The sequence below is a fragment of the Bos taurus genome, chromosome 20, assembly GCF_002263795.3.
Source record: "Bos taurus isolate L1 Dominette 01449 registration number 42190680 breed Hereford chromosome 20, ARS-UCD2.0, whole genome shotgun sequence".
Lineage (NCBI taxonomy): Eukaryota > Metazoa > Chordata > Mammalia > Artiodactyla > Bovidae > Bos > Bos taurus.
In genome coordinates, this window is record NC_037347.1 from 40,968,390 (window position 1) to 40,992,164 (window position 23,775).

The 23,775-nt window shown below is 42.2% G+C and overlaps 1 protein-coding gene across 2 annotated transcripts in view; it reads right to left on the minus strand.

Annotated features, from left to right (window-relative positions):
• Positions 1–23,775, minus strand: part of NPR3 (natriuretic peptide receptor 3) — an 80,700-nt gene that overhangs the window by 53,231 nt on the left and 3,694 nt on the right. For both annotated transcript variants that reach the window (XM_024981201.2, NM_174127.2), the window contains 2 exon segments: positions 17,866–17,988; positions 1,912–2,078 (listed from right to left, as the gene is read on the minus strand). In XM_024981201.2, coding sequence (XP_024836969.1) covers positions 1,912–2,078; positions 17,866–17,988 — 290 coding nt within the window.

Sequence of the window (23,775 nt, forward strand, 5' to 3'; positions counted from 1 at the left end):
AACCCAGGGATGGAACCCAAGTCTGCTGCATCTCCTGCATTGCAGGCAGATTCTTTACCCACTGAGCCACCTGGGAAGCCCCCTCTCTATTACAGAAACCCTACTTCTTTCATAATTCAGACCATGATGTCCAATATGGCAGCCACTGGTCAAGCACTTTAGCTGAATTAAGATATTCTGTGCATTGGAGAAGGCAATGGCAACCCACTCCAGTGTTCTTGCCTGGAGAATTCCAGGGATGGTGGAGCCTGGTGGGCTGTGGTCTACGGGGTCGCTCAGAGTCGGACAAGACTGAAGCGACTTAGCAGCAGCAGCAGCAGTAAGGGTAAAATGGGCTTTCCAGGTGGTGCTAGTGGTAAAGAACCTGCCTGCCAGTGCACAAGATAAAGATGCAAGTTCAATCCCTGAGTCTGGAAAATCCCCTGGAGGATGCCATGGCAACCCACTCAAGTACTCTTGCCTGAAGAATCCCATGGACAGAAGAGCCTGGTGGGCTACAGTCCAAAGCGTTGTAAAGAGTCAGACATGACTGAAATAATTTAGCATGCAAGGGCAAAATACATATTGGACTTCATATAAGAAAAAATATATACAATCTCAATCATAATTTACACTGATTAAATGTTGAAATATTTTTATATCTAAGTGAAATAAAATGTATTATTAAAATTAATTTCACCTGATTTTAACTTTTTCACATGTGACTACCAAAAAATTTTTAATTACACTTGTGGTTCACATTACATATCTAGAAGACAGTGCTGATCTAGAAAATCAAAAGATATTTTAAGTGATGTGTTATATACATGTATATATATGGCATTTAAGACATTAATATCTGTTTATAAGACCCTTTGTATGTCACTGGATAGCAAATTCCTACAAAGACAAGTATGATCTTATAACAACAGTACAAAAGAGGCACCATTCATTGGGTTCCAACGTTTTGACCAGATAGTACTAGAGACTCATTGGAGAAGACTCCGATGCTGGGAGGGATTGGGGGCAGGAGGAGAAGGGGACGACAGACGATGAGATGGCTGGATGGCATCACTGACTCGATGGACGTGAGTCTCAGTGAACTCCGGGAGTTGGTGATGGACAGGGAGGCCTGGCGTGCTGTGATTCATGGGGTCGCAAAGAGTCGGACACAACTGAGCGACTGATCTGATCTGATCTGACTAAAGATTTCAGCTAGATTATCTATGATCCTCCCACCCTCGTCTAAATGAGGAAGACTGAGGAATTTGCCCTGGATCACACAGTGAGAAGTCCTGCTGCTTAATCCTGAGCCTGGCCTCTGAGCTCCTGACTCCAGTCGGAGTTAGAAGACGCATCTTGGAAGATGCTGAGTAGCAACCACACTCATGAAGTGGGGTGCTCTGGAGTACTTCAGTAGGAAACAGCCCGCAGCGGAAAGAGGCAACAACAGGGCCACAAGCGAGCGAAGCAGGTGGGCCACGAAGCTAAGACAGAGGGCCTAAAGAAGGAGCCTTCTAAAATCCAAAATACCTTCCTCCACCAAGCTTTGGAAAAGTTAGGCATGCCAAACTTTGGCAATCCTTCATCTGTCTTCTCTCCCAACATGCTGCTAGCAGAAGAGGTGAGGGAAGTCTCCAGACCTCTGCTTAGCATGACCACAAGCACCCACAGAAAGCAACTTCTCTTCCTGCAGCAGCTGGAAAAGTTTAAGTGAAGGGTGGGGTGATGGGGGCGAAATGGGGAGGAGAGAGGAAGGTTGGCCAGGAAACACACACACACACACACACACACACACAGAGCAACAGTGACATTCAGACCTGAACCTAGGAATCTTTGAATGATTCAGAACGGGATGCTTTATCACATCTGATTTAATTCGACGACTGTTTTGAGGATACTGAAGGTCTAGGCTCCTAATCAAACACTTACGTAATCTTCCTCACTGAGCCCTTGCTTCTCAACAGAACTTTTCACCTCCATGGAAAACTTCTCAAACTCAGGTTTCACTGTCCTCAGTAGAGTGATTGTTTGGAGGGATGAGTACGCTTGCTTAGCTTCAAAGTCGTGTTTGTCTCCTCTCTTCCACGAGCCATCTCCTACGGGAGAAGTAAAAATATTTATAATTCCAAGCCAGTCACCACAAAGGGGCCATTCTCCCTTTTCTACCACGATATGCTTCTGTGTTTCTTTTGGCGGCTGGGGCAGGAGGTATTGTCACAGTTTTGCACTTGGGTGTAAAGTGACAAAGTCAAGATCATCAAGGGAGAAGAAGGCCTCTGGACACGTGTTCCTTTGAAATGTGAGACAGAGAAAAGCACTGTTAGATTCATTGCCTTATAATAACCATGCAACTGGAATTTTAGGCCCTCAAGAATTACAGCACTGCAGGAATAAGAAGTAGGTTTATCCCTTTCCATTCACACTTATTTTTTAAGGAGATCAAACCAGTCAATCCTAAATGAAATCAACCCTGAATATTCATTGGAAGGATTGATGCTGAAGCTGAAGCTCCAATACTTTGGCCACCTGCTGCAAAGAGCTGACTCATTGGAAAAGACCCTGATGCTGGGAAAGATTGAGGGCAGAAGGAAAAGGGGATGAGAGGGGAAAAGATGGTTAGATAGCATTATGGACTCAATGGACATTAATCTGAGGAAACTCCACAAAACAGTGAAGGACAGAGAAGCCTGGAGTGCCGCAATCCATGGGGTCACAAAGCGTTGGACACGACTTAGTGACTGAACAACAAATTCACTTATTATTAAATACATAATAATCATACCTAATTATTGAATACCTAATTATTCAATACCTAAAATCAACTATGAAGGTCAACCAAGTTGTTAACATGCTACAATAAACCCGATGCTATGTAGATGTGGAAGGCAAGGATGGCTACATATGAAAATGAATTTATAAAGTATTATAAAATTGGTACTAAAAGAAAAAGAGATTTGAGATTATTGAACTATTTCTCAAATCTCTTCAGGATGAAAAGTAGCTTAGGTGAACTTGAAAATGTATCTCTTTAGTGCTGGCAATATCATAAAGATTATTTATTAGACAAGTTCATCAGTGCATCAGCAGTAACAAAATAAAAATTGCTAGCATTTATTGAGCATATATATATTATAATAATAATAAAAGCCTCATTATTGAACACTTTAAGGTATAAACTCATTTAACCCTCTCAAGATTGTGTGACTGTGGGTACAATTTCAGTTCAGTTCAGTTGCTCAATCATGCCCAACTCTTTGCAACCCCATGGGCTGCAGCACACCAGGCTTCCCTGTCCATCACCAACTCCTGGAGCTTGCTCAAACTCATGTGCATCAAGTCGGTGATGCCATCCAACCATCTCATCCTCTGTCATCCCCTCTCCTCCTGCCTTCAATCTTTCCCAGCATCAGGGTCTTTTACAACGAATAAGTTTTTCACATCAGGTGGCCAAAGTCTTGGAGTTTCAGCTTTAGCATCATTCCTTCCAATGAATATTCAGGATTGATTTCCTTTAGGATGGACTGGTTTAATTGCCTTGCAATCCAAGGGATTCTCAACAGTCTTCTCCAACACCACAGCTCAAAAGCATCAATTTTTCAGTGCTCAACTTTCTTTATGACCCAACTGTCACATCCATACATGACTACTGGAAAAAAACATAGCTTTGACTAGATGGACCTTTGTTGGCAAAGTAGTGTTTCTGCTTTTTAATAGCTGTCTAGGTTGGTCATATTAATTTTACAGATTTTGGGATACAATTTTACAGAAAATTGGGTATAGTTATCTTCTCTATTTTACAGATAGGGGCTTCTCTGGTGACTCAGACAGTAAAGAATCTGCCTGCAATGCAGGAGACCTGGGTTCAATCCATAGGTTGTGAAGAATCCCTAGAGGAGGGCATGGAAGCCCACCCCAGCATTCTTGGAAACCAAGGCATTCAGAAACCTGCTGTTTCATGGCTCTCCCTTTCACAAAAGCAAAGGCGAATTACATGGATAAGAATCATTCTTCTTCTCTTTATCAGCACAGGGTAGCAAGTGGCACATGGAAACCACACAGAGCATAGAGGAAGAGGTAACCGGCTCCAATGAAGGAAGTTTCATGCCAGAAAGAGGCATCCACCTGGCCTGAAATGTGTGAATAGGATTTTAATAAGATGAGAAGAGGATGGAAAGGCATGCTTGGCAGAACCTACAATGGCACAGGCAAAGGTGCAAATGTGTATAACATTCAGTGGGCAGCTGGGAACCTCAGTCTGGAGCAGGAGAAAAGACAGGGACAAAGAATTTGTTTGTGGAGACCTCTCTTTAGTCATAATCCTAATAATAGCAACCATTTATTAATTGCTTACTATGTGCCAGGGAGCTGTTAAAAGATAAATAAGATAGAGCCAAGGACAGAATTCATTAAGGGCTAGATCCGTTCACAATAAGCACAAGATTAAATTTCAGGCCACCAAACAAAACTCGATGAAGTTGTCCTCCTTCTTCTCCCGGACAAAACCTCCTGAACACTGATGAGGCTACAGCTACGCCAGTGCTCAGAGAGCGGGTGAGCTGTGTGTCACTGTCATTGGCCAGGCCAGGGTCAACCCTGCTGTGTGCTCAAGACACAGACAACATGGCCTTTTGTCAAGGGGCCAAATTTCATTTGCTAGAAAGACCCCAAATTCTAAGAACATCCAGAAGATCTTCAGCCCATGAAGGAATCCATTTCTTCTAGTGCAATCCATGTTTATTGATTCATTTTGAATTGACTCAAGGTATGAAGAGTCAGCAGGAATGATGCTTCTTGGGCAGAGTCAGTGTTTCTCAGCTTTGGGTATGAGTCCTCTCCAAGGGCACAAGAAAGGAAATAACCCTATAACGTATTCTGTTGCATAATTAGAAAATACACATAGAACCGGAAATAGCAACTATCTCAGTTACTATGATAATATGGAGAAAAGCATTTTTTTATTTTGAAAGAAGCGAAATTTGGTACAATACAGCTGTCTACCACAATCTTGTTTTCTAGAAAAAAAAGAATGGAAATAAAAATGACTAATAAATGTAAGCCAAATTAAACAGGTATATAGTCACAAGCAAAACTGATACTATGACTTCCTGCTTTGAGCAAGTCTCTCGTTGCATTACGTCAGTAACCTTTCCCATACGGAGCCATTGAAAGCTAGGAAAGCGGAGGTCAGCTTGGCGTGATGCCCCATCAGTGGGGACAAATTTAATTCAACAGACAACTGGGTGCCTCTGGAGATTTACGAGCGGAACAGAAGAATGACATGATTAGACTCATGCCTAGGGAAATAGCAGTGGATTAGACTGGGGAGACACTGAGGGTTCAGAGCCACAGTAATCCAGGCAAGAGGTTACAAGAGGTTACATGTGCGAAGTCACAGCTCCCCACCCAAAAAAAAAAATTGTACATGGGTCTCCGGGTGGTTCAAATCACAGGCAAGTTTTCTTTTCCTTTTGTGTTTTTCTGAATTTAGCAAATTTTCAGCAGCATGTGCTTTTAGAATCATTAAAAGAGGGCGAGCCCTTGAGAATGAATGCAGAGGGCTGTGCAAGAGGAATGTGAAGACTCCACAAGAGTGAGGGAGTGAACGACAGCGGTGATGCCAGAGAGGAAAGGCCAACGGCTGTCAGAGGAAACAGCAGAGCCAGAGGGAGGGGAAAGGGTTAGTGGATGTGGAAATGATAGTGATTTCAGTTAGGGTCACGGTCAATTCAAGGTGACTGACTGCAGAACACCCACGTGGCAGCACCAGGCTGCGGCTGGAAAGAGTGGTCTGAAGCCAGCAAGAAGAATGAGGGCTAGAGAAAGTGCTGGAGGTCACGTCCACAGGTCTTACACTCAGAACTCAAGAGGAGAGGGCGGAGGGTGAACATAAACCCTTTGGGGGTGCTGTTTTAATGGGCACAGGAGTGAGAGGAGCTAACAGAAAGCCAGAAGAATGCTGTGCCACCAAGGCTAAAAAACAACAGGGATTCCAGAAAGAAATGGACAGAAGCAATAGGGCAAGAACTAGAGCTGACCTCATATACCAGCCACAGGCCACATGTGTGACTACACTTCAATTAACCAAGATTAAATTAAATTAAAATTTCAGTTCCTCAGTCACACTGGCCACATTTTCAACGTACAATGGTCATATGGGCCATAACTCCTGTACTGGGCGACACAGAATAGCATCCACCAGCATCACAGAGGGTTCCACTGGCCAGCACTGCTTCAGAGCCACGTACGCGTGGTCTGCGGTAAGGCAGATGGCTTTGGCGGTGAGGGTGTCAGTGGTGACCCAGCACTCTCAGAGGAGTGGTGGGTCTATTGTCTTACTCCTACAGTCATCCTGAACAAGGGATTAAGAAGAGAAGAAAGAAGGCAGCTAATGAGAGGGTAGGCAGAGAAGGTGACTCTGGTAGATTTCTCAGGAATAAAGAAAAGTGCATTTGCTTTATTTGGTTTGGTTTTAAACATTGTGGAGGTCCAAGCTTGCATTTGGGCTTCCCAACTGGCGCTAGTGGTAAAGAATCCGCCTGCCAATGAAGGAGGCATGAGACGCAGCTTTGATCCCTGGGTCAAGAAGATCCCTTCAAGGAGGGCATGGCAACCGACTCCAGTACTCTTGTCTGGAGAAGTCTATGGACAGAGGAGCCTGGTGGGTCACAGTCCATGGGGTTGCAAGGAGTCAGACATGACTGAAGCAACTTAGCATGCATGCATGCAAGCTTGCATTTTGTGTGAGAAGGGTACAGAGTATTTGTGAAAGAGGAAATATCTTGCTCAGCACCAAGCCCTAGACTTGGCAATCCTGTGGCCAGGTAGCTGGCTCAGGCTGGTGGTACCCACACTGGGATAACCATGTCATCCTGTAGTTCTCCAAACTTACCAAAGACTCGGCACATAGTAAGCCTTTGGTAAATGTGGGCTGAGTGACAAGCTGAGACATCACAGACCACATTCAAGAAATGACACCTGGAGTACAACCAGGATGGCTGCAGAACACTGTGGCTCCTGACCTCTGGCAGCCATTTAAGTGAGAGAAAAGCATCAGCCTCCTTGCCTAAGCCACTCTCTCCAAATGTTACATGCTTGCCTTGACCTTCGCTGGTCCAGTTCCTCCCACCAGTGATAACAGCACCACTTACTGAGTGAAGCCATTGTGAACGGCTTTGCCTAGAGCATTTCATTCTTTAATCCTCATTTAAAAAAAAAAAAAAATATATATATATATATATATACACTCTATAAGAAATATTGAAGTATGATCCCCATGTTACAGATGAGGAAACTGAGGCTTAAACATGCCTGAAGTCACTTGGTAAATACACAGAAAAGAAAGTGAAGTCATTCAGTCATGTCTGACTCTTTGCGACCCCATGGACAGTAGCCTGCCAGGCTCCTCTGTCCATGGAATTTTCCAGGCAAGAGTACTGGAGTGGATTGCCATTTCCTCCTCCCGGGGATCTTCCCAAACCAGGGATCAAACCGTGCACTGCAGGCAGACTCCTTACCATCTGAGCCACCAGGGAAGTCAGGATTCAAACACAAGCCCAGCCTCCAAACACCGGTGCCATGCCTGCTCCTCCTCACTTCATCGAAGTTTAGGATGTTCCAAGACTTAAAGTTGCAAATGGGGGGCTTCCCTGGTGGCTCAGTGTAAAGAATCGGCCTGCCAATGCAGGAGACACAGGGTGGATGCTTTGTCTAGGAAGATCCCACGTGCCACAGATCAGCCAAGCCTGTGTGCCACAACCCTTGAGCCTGTGCTCTAGAGCCTGGGAGCCACAGCCACTGAGCCCACATACCCTAGAGCCTGTGCTCCGCAACAGGAGAAACCACGGCAATGAGAAGCCCAAGCACTGCAACTCGGCACTTGCCTCTGCTTGCCACAATTAGAGAAAAGCCCACACAGCAATGAGACCAGCACAGCCAAAAATAAATTAAATTATTTTAAAAAATAAATAAAACTGCAAATTCAGTGGGAGAGCAAAAGTGCTTTAAAAAAAAAAGAACAGAGGAAGAAAGATTAGAAAAGGAAGTGTTTAAACGCAGTTTAACAACTGTCACAGTTGAAAGATTCGTGGAGCCCTGTACCAAGGTCACAGACATAAAGTCTTGTGCCAAGGCCCTGTACCAAGGTCATCTCCCAAACAGACCAAGCCCCATAGGAACCGTTGCCCTGAGAATCCTGATTGAAACCATCCAGCTCCCTGACCCCATACTAGGTAAACATACCCACCCTATAGCATCCTAACCAATCACCTAATGCTACCCTTCCAACAGGAATTTTCTTTGCCTTAAGGCTACAAAAATTGGCTAATAACCCACAAAAGGTGTCAGCTTTTCCCACTGTTCCAATACTCAGCTCTCCCTCAAGACCACACAGACCACAAGACTGTGTGAGAATTCTCTTTTCTCATTACTCCAAACTGACTATACCATGCATGCACTCACAATCAGTTGCTCCATCGTGGCTGACTCTTTGTGATCCCATGGACTAGCCCATCAGGCTCCTCTGTCCATGGAATTTTCCAGGCAAGAATACTGGAGTGGGTTGCCATTTCCTATTCCAGGGGATCTTCCCAACCCAGAGATTGAACCCACATCTCTTGCATCTCCTGCATTGGCAGGTGGATTCTTTACCGCTGCGCCACCTGGGAACATATCACTTTAACAACAAAATATAAATCCAATTCCTCCCCAGTTTCCCTGTCATTATCCTACTGTTAGTGAGTCAAGTAATTTAAGTGCATTACCAGCCCTGGGATACTTCCATCCTCACCTTAACTAGTGCACTCTGAGTTCTCAGGAAGTCAGGAGAAGTGCTACAATACAATAGAGCCCCAGACAGGATCACCCAAATGACTTTCCATCTAAACTTACATCCAGACAAGATAATGCCAGGGAATGGAAATGCCAGCAAGTGCCATCCAAAACTCTACACAGCAATATATATCAATTTCACTCTAGATTTTTTTTAAATCTATGCTTTCAATCTATTCTCCATCATTTGAATTCCTTATAATAAATTCAGAACTCCTGTAACAATATAATTGGGGGCAGACCTGAGAAATTTTTTGAGTGCCCACCAAGACAATCAGATAATCAGTAAATATGGGCACACTATCAATATGTTTCTTTAAAAAAAATCTCAAAGATTATTTAAATAGAGCCTTTTTCAAACAGTGGTGTAGAGTTTCACGTGAAGACGCACAGGGAGAGGAGGGTGTTGGATAACTTTTTGTGAACATGTGTGTTGGTGGTAGTTTAGTCACTTAGTCGTGTCCCACTCTTTGCAACCCTATGGACTGTAGCCCACCAGGCTCTTCCGTCCCTGGGATTCTCCAGGCAAGAATACTGAAGTGGGTTGCCATTTCCTTCTGCAGGGGATCTTCCCGACCCAGGGATCAAACCTGTGTCCCCTGATTGGCAGGCAGATTATTTACCATTGTGCCACGTGGGAAACGCTGATTCTTAGGATGTAAAATCTCAGAGAAGGCCCTTTGTGAGCAGCAGACTCCAGAGCCTTGGGTAGGTCACTGTGCCTTCCGTAAGATCCTGTTTGCTGCTTCTGCTCTGAGGAGGGAAGGTGCTTCAGGGACTGTGACAAACACGGACAGTTGCCTCCCTGCATCTATTCTCCCATGTCCCTCACTAACAGATTCCTGGATTGATCTGGAGTACCAATGAGACCAGCTAAATTTAAGCACACATTTCCTGCCTCCCCCTTTCAACGAGGGGTAGCAAAGGATATGTAACCAAAAAATAATGAGTGGGGCCTCCAGAGAACCCTTCAAACAGAATTGAGTCAACTGAAAGGATCTCTTTTGCCTCTCATGTTCCCCTTCTGCCTTCCCTAGAATTAAGATCTAATCCCTGGAATTCTAGCCACGAATTCATCATCTTGAGGATGGATGCCATTCACTAGGACTGAGGTAGCCAAAAACGCGAAAAGGCTTAGATCCCTGATGACTTTATGGAACCATCATTCTGCCCTGGTTTGCCCACCTCTGGACTTCTTACAAGTGAGAGCATAAATCTCTACATTTGTTTAAATTACTATAATTAGGAGTCTTGGTTATTTGCATACAGATATACTTCCTAATGCACCCAGGTCCTTATGAGGTATTAGACAAAAGCTGATTAATTTGCTAAAAGAACAATGTATGGCCTAAATCAAGCTATAAAACTACACCACAGGAAAATGTACAGACATATTTTTTTCAAAATTATCATTTTTAAGTACTATATGTAACTGTTGATGTAAATTGAAATTAATAGTAAATATAACTAACATTTACTAAACACTCATCATGTTCCAAGAAGTTTTCTATGCATTTCACACACACCACACCATTTACTACTCTGCCTGATGCCATGAGATAAGCACTATTATTATTATTAGAAGAAACTAAAGCTTGAGGATGAGGGCAGGGTGATATCAATTTGCCAAGAGCTGGTTTGTGGCACAGCCTCTCAGGCACATTGACAGCTGAGCTCAAAGCCTAAGCAACCAGGCTTTAAAAGGCAAAAGAAAGGGATATAAGCAAAAACACCAAGGATAGCCTTTGAATGCTGGGGACACAGGTTCGAACCCTGTTTGGTGAACTAAAATCCCACATGCCACAGAGCAACTAAGCCCTCGATCGGTGACTTAACAACTATAGAGAAGCTTCCACGTGCCTTAATACATAGAGAATGCCTGAGCACTGCAACACGGACTCAGCATAGCCAAGTTTATTTATTTAATAAAAAATAACAATAATAAAGACTATTTTTTAAAAAAGAAAGAAACACCAAGGATACTTTGTAGATTGTATCAGAGCACACTGTATAACTCCATGCAGTTAAATTTTCAAGAAGAAAAACTGAACTAGTGAAAAAATAAGCTTTGAAAAGTTGTCCCTCATGTTGATATATGGCAGAAACTGATACAATATTGTAAAGCAATTATTCCCAATTAAAAATAAATTTAAATTTTTAAAAAGTTTTCCCAAAAAGAATGATATAGACGAGATGAGATGGGCCATGTATCAATAATTCTTGAAGCTAATTGATGGATTCATGGGGATTTATTATACTACTCCTTCCATTTTTGTGTACGTTTTAAATTTTCCATATTAAAAAAGCTTTTAAAAGTTAAAAAAAGTTGTCCCCAAATCACCAACAGTAAGTTATATATATATATCTTCTCATTCACTGATATTACACAATGAGAAAGACAAACACTACTTTTGTAGTATTCTGGCCAAAGATGTATAAACTCAACTTATCTTGTGAGACAGTCTACAAAATAACAGACTTATTCAAAGTGTTAGGTCATAAACAACAAAGAAAGATTGAAGAACTATCACAGATTAGAGAAGATTAAGAAGACACAACTCAGTGGACTGAATCCTGGAACAGAAAAGGAACATTAGGAGAAAAAGTGGTAAATTTGAAATAAAGCCTGTAGTTTAGTTCTTAGTATTGTACCAATGTTAGTTTTATTTTGATTAAGTGCACTATGGTTATATAAATTGTTTAAACTAGAGAAATCTGAGTAAAAGGTATACATGAATTCTGTGTTATTTTTGCAAGTTCCCTGTACATCTGAAATTATTTCAAAAGTTTTTTTAATTTGCCAAAAATTACCTGTAAAAAGAGGTTAGGTCCAGAGACAAAGTTGAATTGTTTCCATCTTTCAAGGAATAGTCTTAATGGTACACAAACTGTTCTGGAGCAGAAAAACAATGGAAAGTGTCCCAATTGATTTTATAAAGCTAATATTAACTTGATATTAAAATAGGGCTTCCTTGATAGCTCAGTTTGTAAAGAATCCACCTGCAATGCAGGAAACCCCGGTTCAATTCTTGGGTTGGGAAGATCCGTTGGAGAAGGGATAGGCTACCCACTCCAGTATTCCTGGGCTTCCCTTGTGGCTCAGCTAGTAAAGAATCTGCCTGCAATGAGGGAAACTTGGGTTCGATCCCTGGGTTGGGAAGATCCCCTGGATCTTCCGCCTGCAATATCGCCCTATTAAAATAGGGGAGTACCACCTAAGTTTCCAGTGGTCATGTATGCACATGAGAATTGGACTATAAAGAATGCTGAGTGCTGAAGAATTGATGTTTTTGAACTGTGGTGTTGGAGAAGACTCTTGAGAGTCCCTTGGACTGCAAGGAGCTCCAACCAGTCCATCCTAAAGGAGATCAGTCCTGGGTGTTCATTGGAAGGACTGATGTTGAAGCTGAAACTCCAATACTTTGGCCACCTGAAGCAAAAAGCTGACTCATTGGAAAAGACCCTGATGCTGGGAAAGATTGAAGGTAGGAAGAGAAGGGGGCAACAGAGGATGAGATGGTTGGATGGTATCACCGACTCAATGGACATGGGTTTGGGTGGACTCCGGCAGACGGTGATGGATACGGAGGCCTGATGTGCTGCAGTTCATGGGGTCGCAAAGAGTCAGACACGACTGAGCAACTGAACTGAGCTAAGGGCAAGAAAACTGTCCCATCTCACTCATGAATATAGATTCAAAACTCCTAAATAAAATACTAAAAACTTAAATCGGCAATACATCTAAAAAAAATCATGCAGACTATGTTTAATTTCAAGAATATTATAATGGCTCAATACTAGTAAATTTATTTAAAAGTATAGGTAAAATGTATTTGATAACATTCATCACTCACTTTCAATTTTTTTAAACCACACTTAATAAACCAAGGAGTATTTTAACATCTACTTCTAATAAGATACTAAAAATTAAGTACCACCATTGTTACACAAAATTATTCTGGAGGCTATTGTCAATGGAGTGAAAAATGAAAAATAATATTCAACTATCAAAATGGACAGCTAGCTATTGCTATTATTTGAAAATGATTTTAAAAACTATTAGAATAGAAGGTTTAATATGTAGAATTTCTGTTTCTATGTAACAACTACAAAATGTAATAGGAAGAGGTCAGGATCATAACAACAATCAGAAAACATAAAATGTCTAAGAATGAACTCAGCAAGAATGATGCGAAATTCAAATAAAGAAAACTGCAAAACTTTGCTATATACATAAAAAGAAATTTTAATAAATAAAATAATTTAAAAGTTAGATGATGCAGAATTGACAGAGATGCAGGAAAACACATTCTCATATGTTGTTGCAGAAGTGTAAATTGGCAAACCTTTTAAAGGGACAAGTTGGCAATATCCATCAAAAGGTAAATGCATATAACATTTGACCCAGAAATTCTGCTTCTAGAAGCACGTCTTACAGATTGCACACACATATATATATGAATGTCTGTATGTGTATGGGCTTCCCTGGTAGCTCAGCTGGTAAAGAATCCACATGCAATGCAGGAGACCCCGGTTCAATTCCTGGGTCAGGAAGATCCACTGGAAAAGGGATGGACTACCCACTCCAGTATTCTTGGGCTTCCCTGGTGACTCAGACAATAAAGAATCTGCTTGTGATGCAGGAGACCTGGGTTCGATCTCTTGGTTCGGAAGATCCCCTGGAGGAGGGCATGGCAAACCACTCCAGTTCTCTCGCCTGGAGAATTCCCATGGACAGAGAAGCCTGGTGAGCTATAGTCCATGGGCTTGCAAAGAGTTGAACACGACTGAGCGACTAAGCACAGCACAGCACATGTGTACGCACAAATGCATCCCCACAGCGAGGCAACTCAATATAACATTGCTCTTATAATAAAAATCTGGAAACAACAAAAACACCAAAAACTAAAAGACTGATTAAGATGACATATTAGCATTATAAAATACTATGTAACTATACTTAGATAATGTGATCATTTTATTGAAAAATATTTTCCATAAATTCATATTTTTAATGAAATAGACAAGCTGTACACCTAAATATTATCAGTGTACTTTTATCTGGATAGTAGAGTTGCAGCAACTTATTTTCTTCCCTGTGCTTTTCTACATTTCTCAAAATTTCTGTAATACTCATGTATTGTAATGAGCAGGAAAAAGTAATGCAAGCTTTATCCAGAGATGAAAGAAATTCCAGTACCTAATTTTTTGTGTACTTGCATTCTCATGCACTGTCTCCAAATTCTATGCTTGCACTAGCCAACTTGCTAAACTCAATAAACTGTTTTCATTTTTCACAAATCTCTACCAGTATCTCAATGAATTCAAAATTGTATTCAATAGTGTAGTTACATTCCGATCTTGGGCTAAGAAGCAAAACTGCCACTCTACTTATGTAAAGAGACGGGAAAGGACAATGATGAGAGCAAGGAGAGAAAAACTGGGTGTTTATCCTGCAAGCCGCAAGTCTTCAGTTTTATCCATTACAGGGGAAAAAATTACTTTTGCTTCAACAACTTTTCTTTATCCCCATGAGAAGTGTGATTTATTACGTTCATTCACAATGATCTATTGCTTCAGATCAGATCAGATCAGTTCAGATCAGTCGCTCAGTCGTGTGCGCAGATCAGATCAGATCAGATCAGTCGCTCAGTCGTGTCCACAGATCAGATCAGATCAGTCGCTCAGTCGTGTCCACAAAGAGTCGGACACGACTGAGCGACTGATCTGATCTGAAGCAATAGATCATTGTGAATGAATGTAATAAATCACACTTCTCATGGGGATAAAGAAAAGTTATTGAAGCAAAAGTAATTTTTTCCCCTGTAATGGATAAAACTGAAGACTTGAGGCTTGCAGGATAAACACCCAGTTTTGATCTATTGCTTAAGTAATTTAAATGCAGAGTTTCAAAGAATAGCAAGGAGACATAAGAAAGCCTTCCTCAGTGATCAATGCAAAGAAATAGAGGAAAATAACAGAATGGGAAAGACTACAGATCTCTTCAAGAAAATTAGAGATACCAAGGAAACATTTCATGCAAAGATAGGAACAATAAAGGACAGAAATGGTAGAGACCTAACAGAAGCAAAAGATATTAAGAAAAGGTGGCAAGAATACACAGAAGAACTGTACAAAAAAGATCTTCACGACCCAGATAATCATGATGGTGTGATCACTCACCTAGAGCCAGACATCCTGAAATTCGAAGTCAAGTGGGCCTTAGGAAGCATCGCTACAAACAAGGCTAGTGGAGCTGATGGAATTCCAGTTGAGCTCTTTTAAATCCTAAAAGATGATGCTGTGAAAGTGCTACACTCAATATGCCAGCAAATTTGGAAAACTCAGCAGTGGCCACAGGACTGGAAAAGGTCAGTTTTCATTCCAATCCCAAAGAAAGGCAATGCCAAAGAATGCTCAAACTACCGCACAATTGCACTCATCTCACATGCTAGCAAAGTAATGCTCAAAATTCTCCAAGCCAGGCTTCAACAGTACGTGAACCGTGAACTTCCAGATGTTCAAGTTGGATTTAGAAATGGCAGAGGAATCAGAGATCAAATTGCCAACATCCACTGGATCACAGGAAAAGCAAAAGAGTTTCAGAAAAACATCTACCTCTGCTTTATTGACTATGCCAAAGCCTTTGAGTGTGTGGATCACCACAAACTGTGGAAAATTCTTCAAGAGATAGGAATACCAGACCACCTGACCTGCATTCTGAGAAATCTGTACTTAAGTCAAGAAGCAACAGCTAGAACTGGAGATGGAACAACAGACTGGTTCCAAATTGGGAAAGGAGTGTGTCAAGGCTGTATATTGTCACCCTGTTTATTTAACTTACATGCAGAGTACATAATGAGAAATGCTGGGCTGGAGGAAGAACAAGCCAGAATCAAGATTTCTGGGAGAAATATCAATAACTTCAGATATGCAGATGACACCACCCTTATGGCAGAAAGAGAAGAAGAACTAAAGAGCCTCTTGATGAAAGTGAAAGAGGAGAGTGAAAAATCTGGCTTAAAACTCAACATTCAGAAAACTATGATTATGGCATCTGGTCCCATCACTTCATAGCAAATAGATGGGGAAACAGTGGAAACAGTGTCAGACTTTACATTTTTGGGGCTCCAAAATCACTGCAGATGGTGACTGCAGCCCTGAAATTAAAAGACGCTTACTCCTTGGAAGAAAAGTTATGACCAATCTAGACAGCATATTAAAAAGCAGAAACATTACTTTGCCAACAAAGGTCCATCTAGTCAAAGGTATGGTTTTTCCAACAGTAATGTATGAATGTGAGAGTTGGACTATAAAGAAAGCTGAGTGCCAAAGAATTGATGCTTTTGAGCTGTGGTGCTGGAAAAGACTCTTGAGAGTACCCTGGACTGCAAGGAGATCAAACCAGTCCATCCTAAAGGAAATCAGTCCTGAATATTCATTGGAAGGACTGATGCTGATGAAGCTGAAACTCTAATACTTTGGCCACCTGATGCGAAGAACTGACTCATTTGAAAAGACCCTGTTGCTGGGAAAGATTGAATGCAGAAGGAGAAGGGGACAACAGAGGATGAGATGGTTGGATGGCATCACCGACTCAATGGACATGGGTTTGGGTAAACTCCAGAAGTTGGTGATGGACCAGGAGGCCTGGCGTGCTGCAGTCCATGGGGTCACAAAGAGTCAGACACGACTGAGTGACTGAACTGACCTGATAGCTTAAGTAAGCCAGTGTACCAAAGCAGGAAACTGAGGCACATGCTCTAAGGTTTAGATCCCATCTGACTACACCTCAACTGCAATAGCAGGGAAGTGGAGCTCCATGCAAACATGCCATTTGTGATATACACACTTACAGTTTCCCTGTAACTGCCAGTGTGTGGTACCTGAGAAAATGCTTCATGGCCTTACACTGTTGACTTCAGAGAGAATCCTAATCACGCTTGGGAGGAAATGCTGTGACCTGTGATCTTGATGACTTAGACAGCCTCCATCGCAGGTACCTTGGGAACTTCTCCAGACCCATTTTAAGGAATTAAATGCTTTGGATCATATCTGTTAGTGGCCCCTGAACATTTTATAAGAGAAATTTAAGAGGGAGTAATCTGGAAGGGAAGCTGGCATGCTGTAGTCCATGGGGGCAAAGAGCCAGACAAGACTTAGTGAATGAACAACAACAACAATGATCTGGAAGGAAGAGGGGTTAGTAGCAGCAACTTCCAAAATATTTTACCTCAGTTTACAGAAATGGTTATTTATTTCTCGTTTCACATTATGGTTCATTACAAATATATGTGTGACATGTATAAATATATCCGCAGAAACATGCAATCACATTACTTAAAAGTTTTGTGAAACCATATGTATGCTATGTGTGACACGCTTTGACATGTTCTGTTATGTTGATGTGTTAGTCTATTCCATGCTTCTAAAATTTCCATCCAAATCTCGATAAAAATATTCCAGCAGTCCACCATGGTAGCAACCCAAAGTTGAAAATGCACTGGGAGGAGTCTTCAGGGCCTGGATTTATGATCATTTAGTCCCATAGACTCATAGGTGGTGCTATTTTTCTGCTCTGAATTCTCAGGGGAGAAAAACTTGAGAATTTAGGAGAAGTGGGAGTATTCAGAATCACAAATTTCCAAAATCCTATCTATGGAAAGGAAATCAACCATGAATACTCATTGGAAGGACTGATGCTGAAGCTGAAGCTCCAGTAATTTGGCCACCTGATGCAAAGACCCAACTCATCAGAAAAGACCCTGATGCTGGAAGAGATTGAAGGCAGGAGAAGAAGGAGGCAACAGAGGATGAGATGGCTGGATGGCTTCACGGACTCAAAGGACATGAGTTTGAGCAAACTCCAGGAGATACTGAAGGACAGGGAAGCCTGGTGTGCTGCAGTCCATGGGGTCGCAGAGTCAGACACAACTGAGCAACTGAACACCACCACCTATGGAAATCATATCGACTGAAACGAGTTATTGGCCCTGTCTCACAACCCCTTTTTGACAGCCTAGCAGCAGCAGGAGGGGAAACCAGAGGCAGAGTTACCATAGAAGGAGCTGTTGAAGAGCTCGATGTTGAAGAAGGCGTAGTCCCCGCTGGTCATTCCGTGCCTGTGCGCCGCCAGCATGATCCCCCGGATGGTGTCGCTACTCGCACACATGATCACCACTGTGGGGAGGAAAAAACGGATGCGTGAAATGGCCCTGCACAGAGGACAGCATCTGATGTGGACCAGGGCTCTGCTAAGGTCCTACAGAATCCTCACAAATTACTCATGAGTTACAAAGGGCAGAAGAGTAACTTGGCAGTGGAGAAAGCTATCTGTCACCACCACAACCAAGTGATGGATGCCAACGGTACCCACCATGTGAGCAGACTCATGAGCCCCCTGCTGTAACACATCAGGAGCCCCAAACCTCAAAACTGGCCACCTCAATCTAATCAGAGGGAAGCAGCTGCAAACCCAATTTGGGAGACAGTGACTAAAACAGTGAACCTACACCCTTTAAAATGGTCACTTTCATGAAAAACAAAAACGGCCTGAGACGTTCTAGACTAGCAGAGACTCAGGGAAACAGAAAGCTGAATGCACTGTGTGATCCTGGATTGGATCCTGGGCCTTAAAAATAATAATAATAAAAGTTTTTCTATAAAGGGCATTGTTGAGACAACTGGAGAAATTTGAATAAGTCTATAAAATGGATAATAGTATTATGTTTGTGTTAATGTTCTTGCTTTTCATAATTCTACTGTGGTTCTATGAGTGAATGTTCTTCTTCTTGGGAAGTGCACACTTCAATTTTTAGGGGTACAAAAGCATGATGACTGTACTTACCCTCAAATAGTTCATAAAAAGATAGCAATATTTGTGCATATATATGTACATGAGTATATATTTGGAAGGGGTAGGGGAGGGAAGGGAGAGATTTGGAATGACAAAGCATAGTGGCAGAACATTTACCACTAGTGAAAATCTGGGTGAAGGCAAGCCAGAGGTGCTTTATACTTTCCTACATCCTTTCCAAAAACACAAGATTATTTCAAAATAAATCTTTTTAAAATACTTCAAGTAAATTCCCAGATTGGCCCAATATAAGATAGTGAGACATGTCAACTGGTTTTTATACCTTACTAGCATAGTGGAGCGGAGAAGGCAATGGCAACCCACTCCAGTACTCTTGCCTGGAAAATCCCATGGACAGAGGAGCCTGGTGGGCTGCAGTCCATGGGGTCACTACTAGTCGGACACGGCTGAGCGACTTCACTTTCACTTTTCACTTTCCTGCATTGGAGAAGGAAATGGCAACCCACTCAGTGTTCTTGCCTGGAGAATCCCAGGGACGGGGGAGCCTGGTGGGCTTCCGTCTATGGGGTCGCACAGAGTCGGACACGACTGAAGCGACTTAGCAGCAGCAGAAGCAGCAGCATAGTGGTGCTAGTGGTAAAGAACCTGCCTGCCAATGCAGGAGGCATAAGAGAGACGCAGGTTCGATCCCTGGGTCTGGAAGATCCCCTGGAGGAGGGTATGGCAATCCACTCCAATATTCTTGCCTGAGAATCCCATGGACAAAGGAGCCTGGTGGGCTACAGTCCATGGGGTGGCAAAGAGTCGGCCACGACTGAAGAAACTTTAGCACAGCATAGCAAATACATTTTCCTCAGAAAACAACTCGAAGGGTTTTCATTTGGCAAATCAGAGGATGCAGCAGGTGGGACAGGCTTTCTGATGTTTGAGAACACTTTTTTTTAAAGCTGTCTCAACACATAGAGGAAATAGTTACCAAGATTCCAGGTCCCTTCCCACACGCTCTCGGTTCACATCCACACTGTCAGAGCCGAGAGGCCTTAAGCAGCTGCAGAATACTGTTCCCTGTCACGTAACAACTACAAGGGATGAAAGGGAAGAGAGACCTGGCCTTCATCCACTTATTTGGATCACTGTCGACGGCCCCTGACCCCCATGACAGCACCCGCTGTGCTTTTCTGCACAGACAGAGGAGAGGAGAGGCCTGGGTGCCATAACCGCATTATCACCACACGCGCCGGCCCCGTGCCGTGTGTTTGTTCTTTGTAAAAGCACGGGTGAGGAATGATGCAGAACAAACTTCAGGCTGTGCCAAAGCCGCCTTGGCAACCTGCGCCAAGGGCCAGGCGCTTGCTGACATTTCGTTTACTGCATAGGTTAATTCAGAGTGTTTGGTCATGACTCTGACATTTCTTACGACATAACAGCTCAAAGTACAGGCTGAAAGCTCTGCAGAGCAAGTTTTTAAAACCATACCAAACTTCTTAAGATGTCTAACTGCGGGAGTAAGTGCTGTTTGTGCCTGGAAATATAGTTATATATCTAGAATAAATAGTCGAATTCCAAGATGTATCAGTAACAAAGTTTTTGAAGAAATTTCTCATTACTCATTGTGACCTAAATGTTTGTTCTGCTCTCATTCGATTCTAGTCCCTTAAATGATAAGAACCTATGCATGTGCGTGAGCTATGTCACTTCAATCAAGCCTGACTCTTTGTGACCCCCATGGACTGTAGCCCACCAGGCTTCTCTGTCCAGGGGATTCTCCAGGCAAGAATACCGGAGTGGGTTGCTGTGCCCTCCTTCAGGGGATCTTCCCAATCCAGGGATCGAACCCACTTCTCTTAGTCTCCTTCATTGGCATGCAGGTTCTTTACCACTAGCACCACCAGGGAAGACAAAAGAGCCAAGGTGTCCCACAAAACAGCCTGGGCTAAGGCTGGACAAGTGGATCCCAAGAGGCTCCAGGAAGCTCTGGCTGACTGTCCAACTGCAGTCATCATTTTTCTATCAACTGACCATAGTCAAGAGTCTAGTTCTAGATCACTCCCCAACAGGACTCTGTTAGCACATAAAGTGTAGAGTCATTGTTTGGGGAAAAGAATTCTAATAACCTAACTTAGATATTTTTAGCTAATCTGAAATGAAGATTAATTTCAATGAGGACCAAAATAGTCACAAATATGTTTGTGTCAATATAGACCTGGAGGTGCCAATTAAGGAGCCAAATTGTAAACAGCAGGATGTTAGTAAGGATGCAAGAAGGATGAGGAGGGTCAGCTGAAGGGTCCAGGCATCCAAAGGCATCAGGCCTTGATAACCTGAAGTATCCATGGGAGAGCTACACCTGGCTCAGGTCCGAACAGTCTGTGTCCTCAGGCCGGAGCACATGCTTCCCCAAGCCCTAGATGGGCCGTGCCCTACACTGGCCTGTCACTTCTTTTCTATTTTTACAGCCCTGGCCCATCTCCTCTCTTTCCTCATCACCACCAAGATCAACCCCCTCCAATGGGCACATTCTTTCTTTAAATGTCAGTACCTGCTTAAACTGAGCAAGAGTGACCTGGAGCAGCACTGGGCCGATCTAAACAGTCTGGAATTATTTTAGATCTCAGCCATTTCATGACAAATGAAATGGACATGTGGACAAATGTAGTCCAGCTCTCAAAAGGAAATCCTAACTCCCAACTTCGTGGGCTAGGTATTGTTTTCCTTCCAGAAAAGAAAACCCATAGTGCACACTGTCACCCAGTTTAAGCTGGAGCAAACACTTAAAAACATTGGCCAAGCAGTCAGAACACAGAGTCCTTCTAGATTTGTGGGATGCTCCCCAATCTGTCATGGCTTTTTCATTCATGCCTAATTCAACAGCATGTATTTTTAGCAACACGCCTTTATACAATCTTTTGGAAGGTTTAAAATAGCGTTCACTAAAATAGCTTTCTCTTCTTCTCATGTTTCATCAGTTTACATAATGACTAATTAAACTGCATACTTATAATAAGTACAACTGGTATAAACAGATTTGTGAGAAGTGTGCTGGCAAACCTCAGAAAAGCAAGACTAGCTACCAGCTTTCACCAGCAGCCAAAAAAGTTTATAGAGAAAAGGAGAGCATCAGCTAATCCTGAAAGCTGCTTAAGTGGAGGTCAATTCAGATAATTCCTTCTGTACTTAAATAGATTTAAAATGTACGTATTTAAATATATACTTAAGCATATTAAATAAATAAATACTAATTTTGGGGGTCAAATTGTTAAAACTTCTAAAAGAGGAAATGGTGGTGTGAGTCCAAGTTTCCGGATAGGCTTTTGATCATTTTGCTCCATTTTTCCCTCCTTGCTGGAGAACTTGTGGGGTTCCATGTCACCCTCCACTCCCTGATTCCCACAGTGTCTTCTGTAAGTGGCTTCTCCCTATAGCAACACGTTCTTGCAATCACTTGCAAAGACGTGGCTAGAGAAGTCAATTTGGGGACCCCCGAAACAATCCAGGAAGCATATTTGAATGAGGGAGATACCCTTTCACCCATTTCAGCTTTCCATCTGGAGCAATCTCTAAGAGAAGGACACTCCTCATCTCCTTGTGTGCCTTCACTTACCCCCCTCTTCCCACCTCCAGAGGGAAAGGAGGGACCTGTCTGATGGCTGAGTCTAGAAGAGAAAACTGGGCATACTGGACTCAGCCCTTTCTTCCTCTTTGAGGTGCATCTGCTTGCAGAGAGCACACATCATGGGTAACTTTCGCCCTGTAGTGAGGTCTGTCCTGGAGTGGGGTGTGCCATACTAGCTGTGATTTAGAGGATGACCCAGCCGAATTCATGGGGAAAATAATAGCAGGCAGGCCCTTTTTGGTAACTGATCTAAATCCATGTTCTGCAATAGGTTTTTTATCAATAATAAAAATGATATTTTCATCTTCTCCAACTGATGCCTACATCCATCTTCTACTTAATTCTAAACTTAGAAGGGAAAAGAGATGTTTTTCCATGGAAGCAAAGCAAGATATGCCATGTGCTGCAAATTGAAAATATGACAGGAGAAATTTAAAACTAAAACTCAACAGTATTTGGGAGCATCCAAAGAAATAACTAAGTAAGAGGAACTTTTTTTAAATGACAGGTGGTAAATACAAGAAAAGGGATAACAAAAACAGAGTCTTGAATCAGAAAGTCTAACATCTTTGGTTAAAAACTCTGACCAAATGCTCGGTCATTTACCCCAGCCTATTCTAAAAATAAATCACTCTTGTATTGATTAAATGCTTTTATCACCATAGCTGTTATACAGGCCAAGAATAATGACATATTAATAACCAAAAAAGATAGAACTACAGTTCTTCATACAAAAATGTTGTGTGCACAATAATTCTGGTTCTGCATCTTATGATATGTATGACAAAGCAACTGCTCACTTTTATTGCTTGAAAAAATATTTTTAATGCCTCTTTATAAAAATAAATTTATTATTGAGTATTAAATATTGAGGGCATAGTTGACTTTTTAAAAACAATGTATGCTCACGTGCATGTATTTTAGTGATATACATTGGCTACGACTTGTGAGAAAAAAATGCTTATTATTGACTTTGATATTAAATCCCTAAGAAGAATAAATAATACCCCTCAGTGTTTAATTCTATAGCACACACATAGCCAAATTAAAATTTAGTCATATTATTGAAATGGTGGCATTATTAGTTTAACCCTTTAAGAGATTAAAACTTTTGTGATCTGATTTTAAAGGTGAACTTCAAGTCCAAAAAAAAAAAAAGTGCTAAAAATGTATCTCCAAAAGAGGGAGGAAAAAGACTCCCTAGTTCTATGATGTTTAATGTGGAATTTTCAAAGACAAAAACCGTTCCATTTTACACTTGAGTTGAGCAGAAATCAGAACCACCAAACACTGGTCTGAACAGGCCTGATTCTCACCCCACCTCTGTTTCACAGAGGAGGAAACTCTGAGAAAGTCAGGAAATGACTAGGGCAGGCCCTGCAGCAGTTGAGTGCAGCCGCCAGATCCAAAGGGTCTGCTTCTCACCTCTGGGTTCTCTTCCCACGGTGCGGTCTCACTTTGTGGGAAAGGATATTATCTCTGTAGATATGCCCTGACTGGGGATTCTCTGGCAGTTGGGTGGTAAAGAATCTGCCTG